We start from the raw sequence: 16,706 nt of genomic DNA, 5'->3' as shown, positions 1-16,706 counted from the left end.
ATACACCTTACTCAAAGGTATTTTCTTACATCCAAAGATCCAAAAGACTTTTTGTGCTTTGTACAGACAAGTTTCACCAACATAAACATGAGGCCTATACATGAATTCATAAGTAAAGTTAACATTTACAAGAAAAGAAGCAAAAATGAGAGGTGGTTCCAAACACCATACATTGGGACTCTTTTTTTTTTGGGGTAGAAATATACTGGAACTTGAATTGATTCTTCATGCTTCTTCAATCAAGGCTTTGAGCAGGGTTAAATTGCCAAACTCAATCTGGCCTTCGTTACTATTTAAAATTCGTATAACAATTCCATCTCAGCAAGCCTGTTTGTTGGCCAAGTCTCCCTGAAACATAGCTGATCTCTTACCTTTGCAGTCAATAACCATCATTTGTGTGGAGAATGCACGCATTATTTGTAATTGGATCTCCTTCTCTTTTGCACTGGATAAGAACCACATGATGTTTCTCTGGTTGGGAATTGAAAACTCTCTGACATCTTCATGCCTTACAGATGCTATGAAGTAGGTTTGGATTCTGGACTTTGAGACTAGTTTCATAGTGAACTTTCAAGATATGACAGAGCCAGAGTAAGCAATTGCACCATGCATTGAGAGGAGCTTTCAGTGACCTCCTCTAAAGATTGGATCATAAGGTCCAGACAAGTTTATCTTCTATGCTTCCATCTCATGGGTGTGCTTTAAATTGCTTGAACTTCTTCTCTTGAAGATAGAGAACTGATCAAATCCTCCTTTCTTTAATCTCTCATATCTTATACTCAGGGCACTTGAGTATCAGGTCTCATCATATTCATGACAGAAACTTTCCTGACGTGGAACTGAAAGATCAGTCCAGACTTGTATAGATAATTGACTCACTTAAGATTGAGAGATGGCCTGTTGAATATACTTGAAAGCTTTCTGATAAATTAGAAAACCCATAAACCAGAATTCAAATTTATCCACAGTAACTACTTGTATGTACTTCTGGTTTGGATTGTTCACATTTTCACTTTGGTTGGCTCCCTTTATCTTCGTTAATGGAATCATGACCTGTATAAGATAATAAGAACGTGTTGAGTGAATATTTAATAGGACCATCTGAAGAAAGAGAGAAATTTTCAAGAAATTTTAAGTTGTGCAATTTCTATCCTGAATTTACCTTGTAAGGTGTTCTAATCAACTCTTGTGTTGGCAGAGTGAATGTAACAGATCTCTCGCTGCAGAAGGCAACATTTTCAGTGGAGATAAAGAGGATCCCTGCAATAGGACCAGCTGTTGTTGACAAATAACATTGGGAAGCATTCAATAGCTTCTCCCCTTCTCTAACACTGAAGATCTGCTTGAATAACTTCTCAACACCACCTTTTTGAAGAAATCTGGCACCTAACCTTAACTTCCCCTTTACAGTTGCAGATACCTTGGGCCCCAATCTAACTGTAACATCCAACAATTTGCAACAACATTAAACATTGTTCATTATTCTAACCAATGGCAATTGGCAATACTGGTTTACAGAAGAAAAAGATTGAAATTTCAAAACATATGTTCGCATATTTTAGTAAAAAAACTAGAAAAGGATAATTCAACACTAACAAGAAGATAGTTACCATGCTCACGAACTCCATGTGTGAAACTATCAGCTTTTTTTCCCAGCTTGTTGATCCAATCTATCAGTGTGTCAACTCTATCTGCATTGTCAAAGCTAAATCATTAATGCATAGCTTAAAGATTTAAATTCTTTTGTCATAGCTAATAGTTTAGCAAATTAGCCGTTGAATATTTACAGTTCATAATAAAGATGAGGGGGGGTGGGAGAGAGAAAGAGAGAGATAAAGATTGCATTGTTTCGATCTGGGAGACTCCTTTGAAGGAGTGGATATAAAATATGGGCTAGCTGTGTCTGATATAGTAGGTTTCTCTGCTGATTTTTCAACTGTATAAGATACTGAGCTAACTGGAATTCCCATGACATGATCTGCAAATTGGTTCTTCATATTGGATAAACACAGATTCAATCTGCTCAAGCTTCCTATTTGAAGAGTATTGTCTATCTTGTCTTAGACTACAAGACCCAAATGTTAATGTTCTCCTCAGACAGAGAAGAAGATGAATGCCTTCCACTGGTGGAGCAAAACTTGCATTTTGGTAGTATATTTATAGGAACAGGATTGGATGGTGAATTACAACATTCTGTTGCCAAGTCATCTATGGCTCATCAACAGCAATAAAGACAGAGATATGAATAAAGGAAGGAAAAGGTAATGTAGATACACAAAAAACTTTAAAACAATAAAATAAAGTAGATAGTGGAAAGTAATTCTTGTGTGAATCTAACACAGGACTGTTCAAACTTCAAACTCTGGTCTCCATAGGATTGAGTCAGTGGATTTGAATAAATCATAGGATCTTTGATGGCACAGAAAGATTGTTTTTCCACCATTGTTACTACTTTTAAGTTTCCAGGAGAATGACATAATTAGACATTTGATATTCTTGTTACTTGTTGGTCAAAAGTAACCAGTTGCTTAGAAGTTACAATTAAAGACCCATAGAAGAGGTCCCAATATATTCAAATCCCATATGCAATTAGGTCTAAAGCTTTCAGTTGCTCCAACATTGCTAACTTTTAAAGGCCAGGAAACCTGAACAGCTTGATTGATTGCCACTTTGTCAGCATTGTCCATCTCGATACTATATGATATGATCAATAGAAACAGAGGAAAATGGTCCTCACTCTATGCAGACAAGCCCTATTTGTGCTATAAAGATTGTAACCGTCCAATCCAACAAGCTTGGAAACTATAAAGATTTAATTTTTTTCATTTTCATATTATACTATTTGTCTCTCTGATGCACCATGGGCTTTCTTTATTGGTTCTAGCAACATGGCATAGTGATAGTATTCATTAGAATTAATATTTACAAAGTAAAAATTACCGACCAACTGAAATCTAATGATCAAATACCATAACCAGATAGTATACTGATTTAACAAAAATTAGCATTAAATATTACATCACTATGGTCAGATTACACTAATCAATCAGAAAACCCAACCACCACTCTTCTTAAAAAATCTAGTAAAGGTACAAAACAGTGAAGTCAAGACCTGCTTAGAAAGAAAGACAATTATAAAAGGCCTTCTATTAAGGACAATGCACATGTATGCTTATATGTAAAGCAGGGTTTTTGGCTTTCTTTTCCACTCATCCTGAGGTGGAAGGGAGTGTGGTTAGTAAGCCATGCAACTAAAGATGCTTGAGCTCTTTTCTTATAGTGTCCACCTCATATAATATGGTTGTGGAAAGGTATAGGGCAGCAACCCATATTTTATGCTTTGGCAAGCAGGGAAATGGCATCACTACACCAGCTAGTACCTCTTATAGGCCAGGCAAAAGAACAAATATCCCATTTTGTAGGGCTTTGAAGCTTTTATTGGGTCCCTGAAAACTCTTATCCTAATCACAAGTGTCTCAGAAACAACATAGTTGATACCTCAACCCACCCACCCTCCAAGGGACTTTGATACCAAATCAAATCCACGACAGCACAGCATGGCAAACACATCTCTCTCTCTCTCGTTTCTGAGCAAATTCTTGGTTAGTCAAAGATTGCTCTGATCTCTTAAAGAGATCATGGACCTGTGGGAAGTTTGAAGTAGTTATTGATTTTTATTAAGTATCCAACCGAAAGTTTGCGAGGAAACTGAAAAGTTTTCTTACCTGATTGGATGAGAGGCCCATCTTCTCCAAGTCGCACAACTGCAGAATCTCAAGTTATTCTTTTTAGTGCTTCTGAGGGTAACCAAGAAATTTGTTTGACGGGTTTCTGCAAAAACCCAAGCTATAATTACTAGTGAGGGTTAATCAAGACATTTGTTGGACCATAAATTCACAAGTTTCAAATATACCGATTGAAAAGGGCTTGTTCCTTTGATCTGGCTGGGTTAGGGTTGAGTTTTTTCGAGATCGGACTGAATCGGGACCAGGCTAAGGTCTTGGATTGAATCCTGCATTGACCTAGCCTGGCCGGTTCTTATATATATAAATAAGGGGAGAGGGATAGGCACACCGCCTACTTGCAGTAAGCTAGTGTGTGTCACCAATATAGGTGTTGGACAAGGCATCATACGGGAGAGGCAGGGGTTTATTTCAAAGAGAGAGATAGACACATCAAGGGGCTTGCTTGCCGTATGCGGGCAGTGTGCCTAACTTTTTCCCACAAATATATAATAATCGGGGCACTGGTCTCTGTGCCGCAGCGTAGGCTGCGCCCAGGCACATGGGGGTGGGCGCTAGGACCACCCTACCCCTGCACATGCTACCCAAATGCCTAGGCGCAGCCTGTGCTGCGGCACAGAGAACATTCTCCCTTGTATGAAGTCATTGATTAAGTATCATAAATTACTTTTATGTGCAATTGATGACTTAATTTAATATTAAATAAATGCAGCTTTAGGGTGACTAGCTATGACTAGTTGGAGCTAACCTGGCTTGATCACAAGTTTTTAGGGACTAACTAGGTTGAGCTAAGCTTGGTAGTTCAGGGCTTGGGCTAAGATATCCCAACCTAACCTCGGGCTGGACTAGGCCCAGGCTGAGCTATGTGGACCCAGGGTTGGGTCTAGGTTTCTCGGGTTTGAGTAGATTGTTGGGTTGGACAGTGTAACCAAGGGCCTGAAATTCATTTCAACATCAATTTTGATCCATTAAGTTCAGAATAATAAATTGCTAATCGAACTATTGAAGACCTTAATTTGCTTTGGATTCATTTAATCTTTTTATTTTTTTATTTATTATTTATTATTATTAATTGATTTTTTTTTATTTTTTTTTGGGTAATAAGCAAGCCCATAAAGCAAAAAACAAAGGAAACTACATCATCAGCCAATGACATACTAATTATAACACTTTTTGCCCTTAAAACTAACCTATGGGCTAAGGATATAAGACGTTGATCCTATTTTAAAATATCCATAGATTCAAATTCTTTAATTACATTCTTAATATCAAACATGAAAGTAAAATCCCACATGTCTTCCCTTATACCCTGACTCAACAACTCCACCAGATTCTGACAATCAGTCCAAACGGTGATGATAGTGGCTCCTATTATCTATTCTTTTGTAGTCCTTCAAGCATTCTCCTTGCTTCTGCCTCGTGTCCCTATATATCCAAAATTCAAGGTTGCACCATCAAATTTTTGTCAAAAACAACAACTGAAGCCCATCCTTTACGAAATTAGTAGAGAAACTACCATTACAGATTATAGTGCACAATCCCAATAAGAGCAATTCATAGTACTCAAGAAGGACCATAAAATCAGATTGGCGAGCAGGAGACCACTAAAATTATGCATAGAAGGTAACTTTTTTTTTTTTTGGTAAAAGCATAGAAGGTAACTGAAGCAAACCTAATTCTGCTACCCATCTATTAATATTTCCCATGATACTCACAAGATTCGGGCAACATTTAGACCTCAAGCACTGATTAATTCTTGGTGTTCCATAAGAAATAACAAGTGATGGGGAAACTTGAGAATATAAAGGAGACATCATATTTTGTTAGAAGTATTTAATCAAATAAGATGTTAAATAAAACTTGTAAAGAAGAGGCTTGGAGATATTCAGACCTTAATCCCAAAACCCTACTACCCAAATCCTTTTAGAAAAAAGACAAGACAAGAAGAGGTACCAATTCATTTTTCTCCCAGAGAGACAAATGGGACAAGACTCTTCCACATTCAAAAAACGACATGACTTATCTATTAATTTTCATATCAATGGCTTAAATTTTGGATGATTCTTGAACTTCCATAAAAATACCAAATGTTCTTCTCATTGCCCTATAACATCACCAAAGAACTATGAGAATTCACAACACACAAGAGAGTGGGTGGAAAGAGTGATGTGGTTAATGGTGATTGGTGGCCTGAGGGAATATGTGGCCATAAGAGAGGGATGATCTGGATGGTTATGATTGGAGGGGAAATTATGTTGCCATTAGGACTTGCTTAAGGGTGAAGAAAAGAAAGGAGCAGTGGGTAGGGATTGATTAGGAGAGTTGTGATTGGGTGGGATAGTTTGGTTAGGATTGGTTGAAGAGGTTTTACTTATGGATGAAGAAAGAAAGGGCCTTTTGATAATTTGCAACTAAGCCTAATGATGAAGAAAAGAGGGGTAGTTTGGGTATTTTATAAACACAATGACAAAATAAAGGGTAAAGTAGGGATATATCGTATATATTGGGATGGAATTTTTGTAAATATAGGAAAAAGGGGGAAGTTTTGTAAATAGGACAAGAAATTTTGGAAATATAGGAAAAGGGGGGGGGGGGAAGTTATTAGGGAAGTTTTATAAATAGGACAAAAAAAAAGTTAGGGGGTGACATTTGGTAATTAAGGGAAAAGATCAAGGTTTGGCATTTTGGTAATTAAGGGGAAAATGAGAGAAGAAAATGAGAGAAGTGGGGAAATTCAATGGGCTTTAAAATGAAGATAGGGTGAGGTAGCTAGTTAAAGTGAAAATGAGATGGCAGCCCTAGAATGCTTAAAATAGAATCTTTTTGTCGTAAACTTCAGATGGCAACATTTTTCAATCTGTAAGTCTGATTTTTACATGTTCAGAGGTCTTTGAAATTTTTTGGATATGTACTATCCAAAGGATATAAGAATTGGATAAATATTTGGCCAAAAACAAGTCAAAAGTCATCTTGATACAAGATCCAGTTGACTGTAATTCTCATACAGCAATGGCTAAATCAAATTGTTTTCACACAATTTTTAAGGACATGATTTGTAATGATAAAACACATTGGTATGCAAATTTTGAGACCAATCTGGGAAGATTTGAAGGATATATTTATCACAAGGGCATTCTAGTCTGTTTTTTGAGAGAATCCTGAACATTTTCTGCAATTGAGATTTTCGATGAGATTCTAGGAGACTCCTACCATCACTGTTGACACAATTCCTAAGTTGACAAACTTTAAAGTCCACCTACTAGTGGGATGATCACCGTCAATTCCCAACACCTCAAGCATCTAAATTTGAGGATGGTATGCACTTTCACTCTTAAGGCATCAATTTGAAGATCAATAAGAGCATCACCCGATTGACAACTCGGTTACTAAGTATTGGATCATGTGATAGGAGGTGGAGTGGACAATGTGGGGCTATGGATTGTTGTTACTAGACTCATCGAAGCTAAGCCAAAATCATTGGTTTGACTCAAAATTTTATTCCACACAAGATCATGAGCCAAAACAAGATTTTACTTGTTAAATGAAAATCTAAATATGGAAATGGTCCAAGGAAAGTTGAGCCCCCAATTGCATAACAAGACATAATTTTATAGGATAAAGTTCTCTGCATTGGGGGCGCAGGGTACACCTAGACACATGGTGGTGGGCGAAATGATCAGCCCGCCCTCCCCCCAATGACCCAAACCTCATCCTTGTTCGGCCCCATGTGTCTGGGTGTAGCCTGTGCCCAGATGTGCTCCCGGATAGAAAACATATGCCCTAAATTTATATAGAATGTCAAGGGAAAGTTATTGTTAAAGTGTTTCAAAGAATGAACCAAAAAATGACATACTCCTCCATGAGCTTCCAATTCAAAAGGTTTCTTTGTCCGCTGAACAACTGACATGATCCAATGTCTGAGATTCCATCGGTGCATGGTGATCTCGATCAGATGGTCTCCATTGCAAGCGCTTTTGCCAAAACATTGTACATAATCGAACGACGCTATTGTACTGCATGCGCAAACGTACACTGCACCCCAGATTCCTATTGAAGCCTTCTCATTGATCCATCTTTGAATGGTCATAACTTCCTCAATACTCATCCGTTTGAGGTGATCCAACTTGCAGAATGCTTGTGAGGAAGAACTCTACACAGTGGGAAGGAAAAAAATAAAGAGGTTGCAGCCTCTGATGTGCGGAAAATGGCAGAAACCCCATTCCCCCTTGATTGTGTGCTTTAACCCATCCCTACCCTATTGTGTGCATTTATTGAGCTACATTGAAGACAATCTTGAGATGTTTCAGCAAGGAAGGTGAAGCTACATTGAAAATATTGTGTTGGTCATTGCAAAAGGGAGAGAAAACGAAGGAAGAAGAAGATGAAGGAGAAGGAATAAGGAGGAAGATGAAGGAAGAAGAAATATAGAAAAGAAAAGAAAGGAAAAGGGACAAAGATAGGTGGTTACCCCACTTCTAGGGACCACCAAGGGATCTTAGGGTACAATGCACAATTGAAGATTCCAGTTCTCTATCAAATTGGGAGAAGTTGAAGATTCTAGTGAGCAGTTGGTGATCCAATTTCATCTCCAGGTATCAAAGATCAGAGATGCTGCATGGTTGTGAAATTTTCTATCACTTGGCATTGTATTTTGCATTTTTGTAACCATTGTATACGCTAGCAGTAGGGATGCATGTTGAGACCTATGCTTGATATAGATTCATTGTAGGGCATTCATATATGCCCAAACTTGATTATATGTTGGTGTGTTCAGTGGGTGTTGGACACTGGAAGTATTGTCTACCTAAATCAGCCATGGGTATGGCCTCTTGTTTTGATGCCGGGAAATCTGCCGTGGGTGCGGCCTCTTAGTTCTACACCGAGAAAATAGTGATGAATAGATGATGAGGTCAGTGTGAACATTACTCCATGCATGTGGGCAATCTGCCGAAGCATGTTTATCTGTGTTGTGGATGTGATCATCATATGTTGTATATTGGAGGCTTTTCTGCAAGATGGATGTGCACACCGGGTAGACCTAGCAACAAGAATCGTATGATTGTCTGTGATTGAGAGGAAATGTGTGTCACACAATTTGTGTGTATGTATGCCATCAGTGAGGCCTCCAACAGAGTTTGAGGTTGTGTGCTTTGGTGACAGTTACACAGTGATAGTGTTAGCCAGCTCCAAGCAGCAATGAGGGGTTTCCAACAGTAGTCATAGCAGCTCTTGGCAGCAATAGCCTGTGATTGTTGTTGTGTGTGTGTGCCTGAGTCAGAGTTACTAGAGTGTGTCCTTGAGTGCCTGTGTATCTGAGAGGACTGTATTTGTGTTAGTGTTGAGTGAGCTCAACAATTGAACTGGGAGTGGAACTGTGGAGGAAAAGATTTTTTAAAGTCCACTGATTCACTCCCCCCCCCCCCCCTCTCAGTGGCCATTAATGTTCAACAATTTATGCATTCTTTCGCTTATAAGACAAATTAGTTAGTCTTTAATGATTTCAAAGGGAAAAAAGAAACAGAAATTAGGTCTCTATTTCAAGAATAAAAAAGAATTTTCTGCCCAATTTTCCTTTTGGTTAATAGATTAGAGCACATTCCTGATGAGCTATATCATCAAAATTAAATACTAGATTAAGGTACACTTTAGTCAAAGGTATTTTCTTACTACAAAGATTCAAAACTTTCTCTGCTTTGTATAGGCACAAGTTTCATTAACATAAACATGAAGTCTATACATGAATTCATGCAAGTAAACATTTACAAGAAGATAAGCAAAAATGAGAGGTGGTTCCAGACACCATATACAGGGACTTGACAACTTCAATAGAATGGATTCTTGATGCTTCTTCAATCAAGGCTTTGATCAGGGTTAAATTGCCGAACTCAACTTGGCCTTCTTTACTATTTTAATTCGTATAACAATTCCATCTCAGCAAGCCTGTGTGTTGGCCCAAATCTTCCTGGAGCAGAGCTGATCTCTTACCTTTGCAGCCAATAACGATCATTTGTATGGAAAATGCACCTGTTACTTGTAATTAGATCTTCTCTTTTGCACTGGTTGAGAACTCTCTGAAATCATCATGCCTTAAAGATGCTATGATGTGGGTTTGGATTCTGGACTTTGAGACTAGCTTCATTGTGAACCTTCAAGAAATGCCAGAGCCAGAGTAAGCAATTGCACCATGCATTGAGAGTAGCTTTCATATGACCTTCTCCTCTCACATATCGGATCATGAGGTTTAGATAAGTTTATCTTCTGTGTTTCCATCTCTCATGGGCGTGCTTTATATTGCTTGAACTTCTTCTCGTGAGAATAGAGAGCTGATCAATTCCATCTCCTTTCTTTAGCCTCTTAGTTTTTATACTTGGGGCACTTGAGTTTCAGGAGGTCTCATCGAATTCACGACAAAAATTTCATGATGTGTCATTGAAAGATCAGCCAAGACTTGCACAGAGAATCACCATTGCCTGCGAAAACCTTTAAGATAACTTCTCCGCGCCCCTGACGGTTGTCACCCGTTACCAGCATCAAGAAATATATACATGATGCTTTAACCTTTGCAGAATTCCTGGGGGGAAAGGTCAATTTTCCTGTTATAAGGACAGAGAACTGACTCACTTAAGATTGAGAGATGGCCTGTTGAATATACTTGAAAGCTTTCTGATAATTTAGAAAACCCATAAACCAGAACTCAAATTTATCCACAGTAACTACTTGTATGTACTTCTGGTTTGGATTGTTCACATTTTCACTTTGGTTGGCTCCCTTTATCTTCTTTAATGGAATCATGACCTGTATAAGATAAAGTCAATCTGTTGAGTGAATATTCACTAGGATCATCTGAAGAAAGAGCGGGTGGAGGGAGTAAGAGATGTTTTCAAAGAACATTTAAGTTGGGAATTTCTATCCTGAATTTACCTTGTATGGTGTTCTAATAACATCTTTTGTTGGCAGAGTGAATGTAAGAGAACTCTCACTGCAGAAGGCAACATTTTCATCTGAGATAAAGAGGAGACCTGCAATAGGACCAGCTGATGTTGACAAATAACATTGTGAAGCATTCAATAGCTTCTCTCCTTCTCTAACATTGAAGATCTGCTTGAATAACTTCTCAACACCACCTTCTTGAAGAATTCTGGCACCCAACCTCAACTTCCCCTTCATAATTGCAGATACCTTGGGCCCCAATCTAACTGTTACACCCAACAATTTGCAACAACATTAAATACTGTTCATTATTCTTACCAATGGCAATTAGAAATACTAGTTTAGAGAAGAAAAAGATTGAGATTTCAGAAAAAATGTTCGCATAATTTTAGTAAAAAACTAGATGCTCAGAAGAACGACTCCTCAGCTCTAATAAAGCGAACAGTTTTTATCAAAGCAACCCAAAAAAAAAAAAGAAAATGGGAACAAGAAATAGATAATTCAACTCTAACAAGAAGATAGTTACCATGTTCGTGAACTCCATGTGTGAAACTTTCAGCTTTTTTTCCCTGCTTGTTGATCCATTCTATCAGTGTGTTAACTCTATCTGCATTGTCAAAGCTAAACCATTAATGCGTAGCTTAAAGATTTTAATTATTTTGTTATAGCTAATAAGTAGCAAATTAGCTGTAGAATATTTGCAGCACATAATAGAGAGACCCTGGGGAGAGAGAGAGAGAGATTACTTTGTTTGAATCCGGGAGACTCCTTTGAGGGAGTGGAAATAAAATATGGGCTAGCAGTTTCTGATACAGTAGTAGAATTCGGTGCTGATTTTGCAACTGTATAAGATACTGAGCTAACTGGAATTCCAATGACATGATCAGGAAATTGGTTCTTCATATTGAATGAACACAGAACCAATCTGCTCACGCTTCGTATTGAATAGCTCTGTTTCTCTTATCTGAGACTACAGTACCCAAATGTTCTTCACGGCCAGAGAAGGAGATGAATGGCTTTCACTGGTGGAGCAAACCTTGCAGTTTTGTATTACATTTAAAGGAACAGAGTTGGGTGGTGAGTGAATGACAACATTCTTTTGCCAAGTCATCTATGGCTCATCAACAGCAATAAAGAGAGAGATGGATAAAGAAAGAAAAATAAAGTGGTCCTGTAGAATTGTCTCTTGGCCTTTCAAAGAGCTTGGAAAGGTCCAATCTTGCTTGTGATTTTCTCCATGTTTAAAAGTGAGGAGGCCCAGTGGGGGAAGAAAAGGTAGATATGGTCATTAGGGTTATTTATATAAATAAAAATAACAATTGTTGAAGCATTTGAGGACTCAATCAAATGAAATCATAACTTGGGTCCTGGGCTGTAGATACCAAAATAATAAAATTAACAATTGTTAGCAGGTAATGCTTATAGGAATCTTGTATGACCATTTACCCATAGCACATAGGATCTTTGTTGGAACAAAAAGATTTTCTTTCCACCATTGTTACTACTTTTAAGTTTCCAGGAGAATGATATAATTACTCATTTGACATTCTTGTTATTTCTTGGTCAAAAGTACAATTGAAGACCCATAGAAGAGGTCCCAATATATTCAAACCTCACATTCAATAAGGTCTAAGGCTTTCAGTTGGTTCAACAATGTTAACTTTCAAAGACACCTTGATTGCTTGCCACTGAGTCAGCATTATCCATCTCAGTACTATATGATGATCAGTAGAAACAGAGGAAAATGATCATACAAGTCTCAGTGATACTGGGTTTCTAAATTTATTGACCATTGCAATTGAAAACTACAAAGATTTAATCTTCAATCTCTAATGCAGAAATGGGCTTTCCTTATTTGTGCTAGCAACATGGCTTAGTGATAGTATTGCTTAGAAGTAATATTTACAAAATAAAGATCACAGAAGAACCCAAAACTAATGATCAAATACCACACTAGATGGAATACGAATTTGACAAAAATAAGCATTAAATATTACATCACTATGGCCAGATTACATTAATCAAACACTGATGTCAAAAACTGCTTAGAAGAAAAGACAATTATGTAGAAAGCCTTCTATTAAGGAAAATGCACATGTTTGCTTATATGGAAAGCAGGGCTTTTGGCTTGTTTTTCCTACTCAACCTGAGGTGGAAGGGAATGGTTAGTAGGCCAGAAACCCAAAGATGCTTCCGCTCTTTTCATAGTGACCACCTCATATAATATGGATGTGGAAAGGGGATAGGGCAGCAACCCATATTTTATACTTTGGCAAGCAGGGAAATGGCATCACTGCATCAGAATTGCATCAGCTCATACTCCAACAGGCTAGGAAAAAGAAGAAATTGATGCAGACCCGGATCAAATGGCTGAGATGTTTTATGCCCAACAGGCCAACACAACCATTCTAAGGTGCTAAGTAGGTCTGAACGTATCAAGGCCCGCAAGGAGAAGCATGGAGCCAGCCCAAGGCTACCAGACTGACCTATCTTGCGTTTGGCTAATCTAGCCACCTCATCTGTGCATGGATAAGGATGCCACATATTTACAGGAAAATGGAATAAAACATTGAGGCAATATTTCAGTACTCCAAAAATTGGTCTGCAAAATAAAGAGGGACGATTTTCTGATCCCGAATCTGGGAGATTCGGTGGTCCGATTTTTGACATCCAAATTTCATTGGAATACTACCCAAAAAATAAAAAGTTTCATTGGAAAAGTCTCCATTACCATCCAATGATGTAAGAATCGGTGGAGATTTGGCCAAAAACTGGTTCAACATTAGGCTCAAAGTTCGAGGTACTTCCTAGGTGCAATTTTGGTAAAGCAATAGCTAAATTAAACCTATTTCACACCATTTTTAGGACATGCTTGAAAATGATAAAACATACTAGCATCTAAATTTGAGAATGGTATGCACTTTCACTCTTAAGGAATCAATTTGAAGATCAATAAGAGCATCACCCGATTGACAACTAGGTTACTAAGTATTGGATCATGTGATAGGAGGAGTTGACAATGTGGGCTATAGATTGTTGTTACTAGACTCATCGAAGCTAAGCCAAAATCATTGGTTTGACTCAAATCCATATTCTCCTACGGTGTAAATTTTATTCCACACAAGATCATGAGCCAAAACAAGATTTTACTTGTTAAATGGAAATCTAAATATGGAAAGGTCCAAGGAAAGTTGAGCCCCCAATTGCATAACAAGACATAAATTTATGGGATAAAGTTATCTGCACTGGGGGCGCAGGGTATGCCCAGAAACATGGGGGTGGGCGAAATGACCAGCCCGCCCTCCCCTGAATGACCTAAACCTCGCCCTTGTTCCGCCCCATTTGTCTGGGTGCAGCTTCCGCTCAGATGTGTTCCCAGACAGAAAACGTGCGCCCTAAATTTATATAAAATGTCAAGGGAAAGTAATTGTTGAAGTATTTCAAAGAATGAACCAAAAAACGACATACTCCTCCATGAGCTTCCTATTCAAAAGGTTTCTTTGACCACTGAACAAATGACATGATCCAATGTCTGAGATTCCATCTGAGCATGGTGATCTCAATCTGATGGTCGCCATTGCACGCGCTTTTGCCCAAGCATTGTACACAATCGAACAACGCTAATTGTACTGCATGCGCAAACGTACACAGCACTCCAGATTCCTGTTGAAGCCTTCTCACTGACCCATCTTTGAACTGTCATAACTTCCTCAATACTCATCCGTTTGAGGTGATCCAACTTGCAGAATGCTTGTGAGGAAGAGCTCTACACAATGGGAAGGAAAAAAATAGAGAGGTTGCAGCCTTTGATGTGCGGAAAATGGCAGAAACCCCATTCCCCCTTGATTGTGTGCTTTAACCCATCCCCTACCCTATTGTGTGCATTTATTGGGCTACAATCTTGAGATGTTTCAGCAAGGAAGGTGAAGCTACATTGAAAATCTTGTGTTGGTCATTGCAAAAGGGAGAGAAAAAGAAGGAAGAAGAAGATGAAGGAGAAGGAATAAGGAGGAAGACGAAGGAAGAAGAAGAAGAAGAAGAAGAAATATAGAAAAGAAAAGAAAGGAAATGGACGAAGACAGGTGGTTGCCCCACTTCTAGGGACTGTTAGAATAAGAGATGGCTTGAAACTTCAAGGCGCGTTACAGAGTCGCTTTCCTTAAGACGAAATTCGTCCCTACTTCCAGATGCAAACAGGTTGCAGACGAATTGTCTCCCAGGATACAGTGAAGCCTCAAACTATGTTGATTATCTTGACTGCGTTTTGCATAAACGAAATCAAGAACGATTCCAGAAAGCCTTTTGAGAAGCAGAAAAATCAGAGACAAAGAAATCTGTTCCTGCAGCAAAACAGATTCCCTGCAAGACCACTTTTGAGAATGAGGAGAAGAAGAGAACGTTATGGGATATCTCTAAATTTGAAATATCTCTGGATATTAATAAGCCACTTGGCACCTGTTCCCAACAGATGGATTCTTCCATCTTTGAATCTGGTCCGTTAGATCGTAACTGTACGATCTAAACCATCCAAACACATAACAGTCATAACTGTTAACCAATTTGAATCTGGTCCTTTAGATCGTAACTGTATGATCTAATCCGTCCAAAATAAAACGGTCATAACAGTTGATCAACTATATACGTTGATCTTATCGATATTCAAATCGGACCACTAGATAAAAAAGAATGGTCCAGATCAGATCTTGCTCGAAGCGGTGCAAAGTGCTAAGTGCGTGCGCCACTAACGCCTCTACAGCCCACTGCCCAAGCCGCGCTTGGACAAAAGTCCTTGCACATACACCGTAGCATTCACCTTGTTTATTAACTTAAACAATAGATAGAGTTTAATTAAATAAACCCAAGTATTCACTTTTACATTTTCGATGTGGGACTATTCCCAACATCATTATGTTGAAAAACTCCAACAGGGACCACCAAGGGATCTTAGGTACAATGCACACTTGAAGATTCCAGTTCTCTATCAAATTGGGAGAAGTTAAAGATTCCAGTGTGCAGTTGGTGATCCAATTTCATCTCTAGGCATCAAAGATCAGAGACACTGAATGGTTGTAAAATTTTCTATCACTTGGCATTAGATTTTGCATTTTGTATCCGTTGTATATGCTAGCAGTAGGGATGCATGTTGAGACCTATGCTAGATGTAGATTCATTGTAGGACATTCATATACACCCAAACTTGATTATATGTTGGTGTGTTCAGTGGGTGTTGGACACTAGTAGTATTGTCTACCTAAATAAGCCATGGGTATAACCTCTTGGTTTGATGCCAAGAAATCTGCCGTGGGTGCGGCCTCTCAGTTCTATGCTGAGAAAATAATGATGAATAGATGATGAGTTCAGTGTGACCCCATGCATGTGGGCAATCTGCTGAAGCATGTATATTTGTATTGTGGATGTAATCATTGTATGTTGTATGTTGGAGGCTTGTCTGCAAGATGGATGTGCACACCGGGTAGACTTGCCACAGGAATCGTATGACTGTCTGTGATTGAGAGGAAATGTGTATCACACAATTTGTGTGTGTACGTATGCCATCAGTGAGGCCTCCAGCAGAGTCTGAGGTTGCGTGCTTTAGTGACAGTTACACAATGATAGTGTTAGCCATCTCCAAGCAGCAATGAGGGATTTCCAGCAGTAGCCTGTAACTGTTGTTGTGTGTGTGTGCCTGAGTCAGAGTTACTAGACTGTGCTTGAGTGTCTGTGTATCTGAGAGGACTGTATATGTGTCAGTGTTGAGTGAGGTGATCTAAACAGTTGAACTGGGAGTGGAACTATGGAGGGAAAGATTTTTTAAAGTCCTCTGATTCACTCCCCCCCCCCCCCTATGCCTCTCAGTGGCCATCAATATTCAACAATTTCTGCATTCTTTCGCTTATAAGATAGATTAGTTACTCTTCAATGATTTCAAAGGGAAAAAAGAAACAGAAATTAGGTCTCTATTTCTTCTAGAAAGAGCTCTCTACTCCAATGATTTGGTAAAGGTGTTTCAAGAATAAAAAATAATTTTGTGCC

The 16,706-nt window shown here is 38.6% G+C and overlaps 3 protein-coding genes across 7 annotated transcripts in view; all 3 read right to left on the bottom strand.

Moving 5' to 3' along the window:
- Positions 1-16,706, bottom strand: part of LOC122664809 (putative GEM-like protein 8) — a 43,893-nt gene that overhangs the window by 11,740 nt on the left and 15,447 nt on the right. For 3 of the 5 annotated variants that reach the window (XM_043860799.1, XM_043860801.1, XM_043860800.1), the window contains exons 2-4: positions 1,611-1,691; positions 1,163-1,437; positions 880-1,053 (exon numbers count right to left, since the gene is read on the bottom strand). In XM_043860799.1, coding sequence (XP_043716734.1) covers positions 880-1,053; positions 1,163-1,437; positions 1,611-1,691 — 530 coding nt within the window. Of the gene's footprint in view, positions 1-879; positions 1,054-1,162; positions 1,438-1,610; positions 1,692-11,419; positions 11,686-12,346; positions 12,399-16,706 lie in introns of those variants that run through there. The other 2 variants (XM_043860805.1, XM_043860802.1) reach the window with 2 other exon arrangements.
- Positions 1-16,706, bottom strand: part of LOC122664810 (putative GEM-like protein 8) — a 58,293-nt gene that overhangs the window by 31,258 nt on the left and 10,329 nt on the right. Inside the window, exons 5-6 of the mRNA XM_043860806.1 lie at positions 9,866-10,080; positions 3,569-3,570 (exon numbers count right to left, since the gene is read on the bottom strand). The gene's annotated coding sequence lies outside the window, so the exon portion shown is untranslated. The remainder of the gene's footprint in view (positions 1-3,568; positions 3,571-9,865; positions 10,081-16,706) is intronic.
- Positions 10,233-10,982, bottom strand: LOC122664419 (putative GEM-like protein 8). The gene is made up of 3 exons (XM_043860222.1): positions 10,976-10,982; positions 10,665-10,939; positions 10,233-10,538 (listed from the first exon to the last, which is right to left on the bottom strand). The coding sequence occupies exons 1-3, from the start codon at positions 10,980-10,982 to the stop codon at positions 10,365-10,367; spliced, it is 456 nt and encodes a 151-aa protein (XP_043716157.1). The 3' UTR covers positions 10,233-10,364.

This window comes from Telopea speciosissima, chromosome 6 (assembly GCF_018873765.1).
Source record: "Telopea speciosissima isolate NSW1024214 ecotype Mountain lineage chromosome 6, Tspe_v1, whole genome shotgun sequence".
NCBI lineage: Eukaryota > Viridiplantae > Streptophyta > Magnoliopsida > Proteales > Proteaceae > Telopea > Telopea speciosissima.
Note: the sequence above shows the minus strand (reverse complement) of the source record. Positions and strands in the feature narration are given on the sequence as shown.

What these genes read in the sequence shown, in the direction of transcription:
- LOC122664419 (XM_043860222.1), bottom strand. An exon ending in TTATTAGAACACCATACAAG is followed by an intron (nt 10,539 to 10,664) that starts GTAAATTCAGGA and finishes TATCTTATACAG; the next exon opens with GTCATGATTCCATTAAAGAA.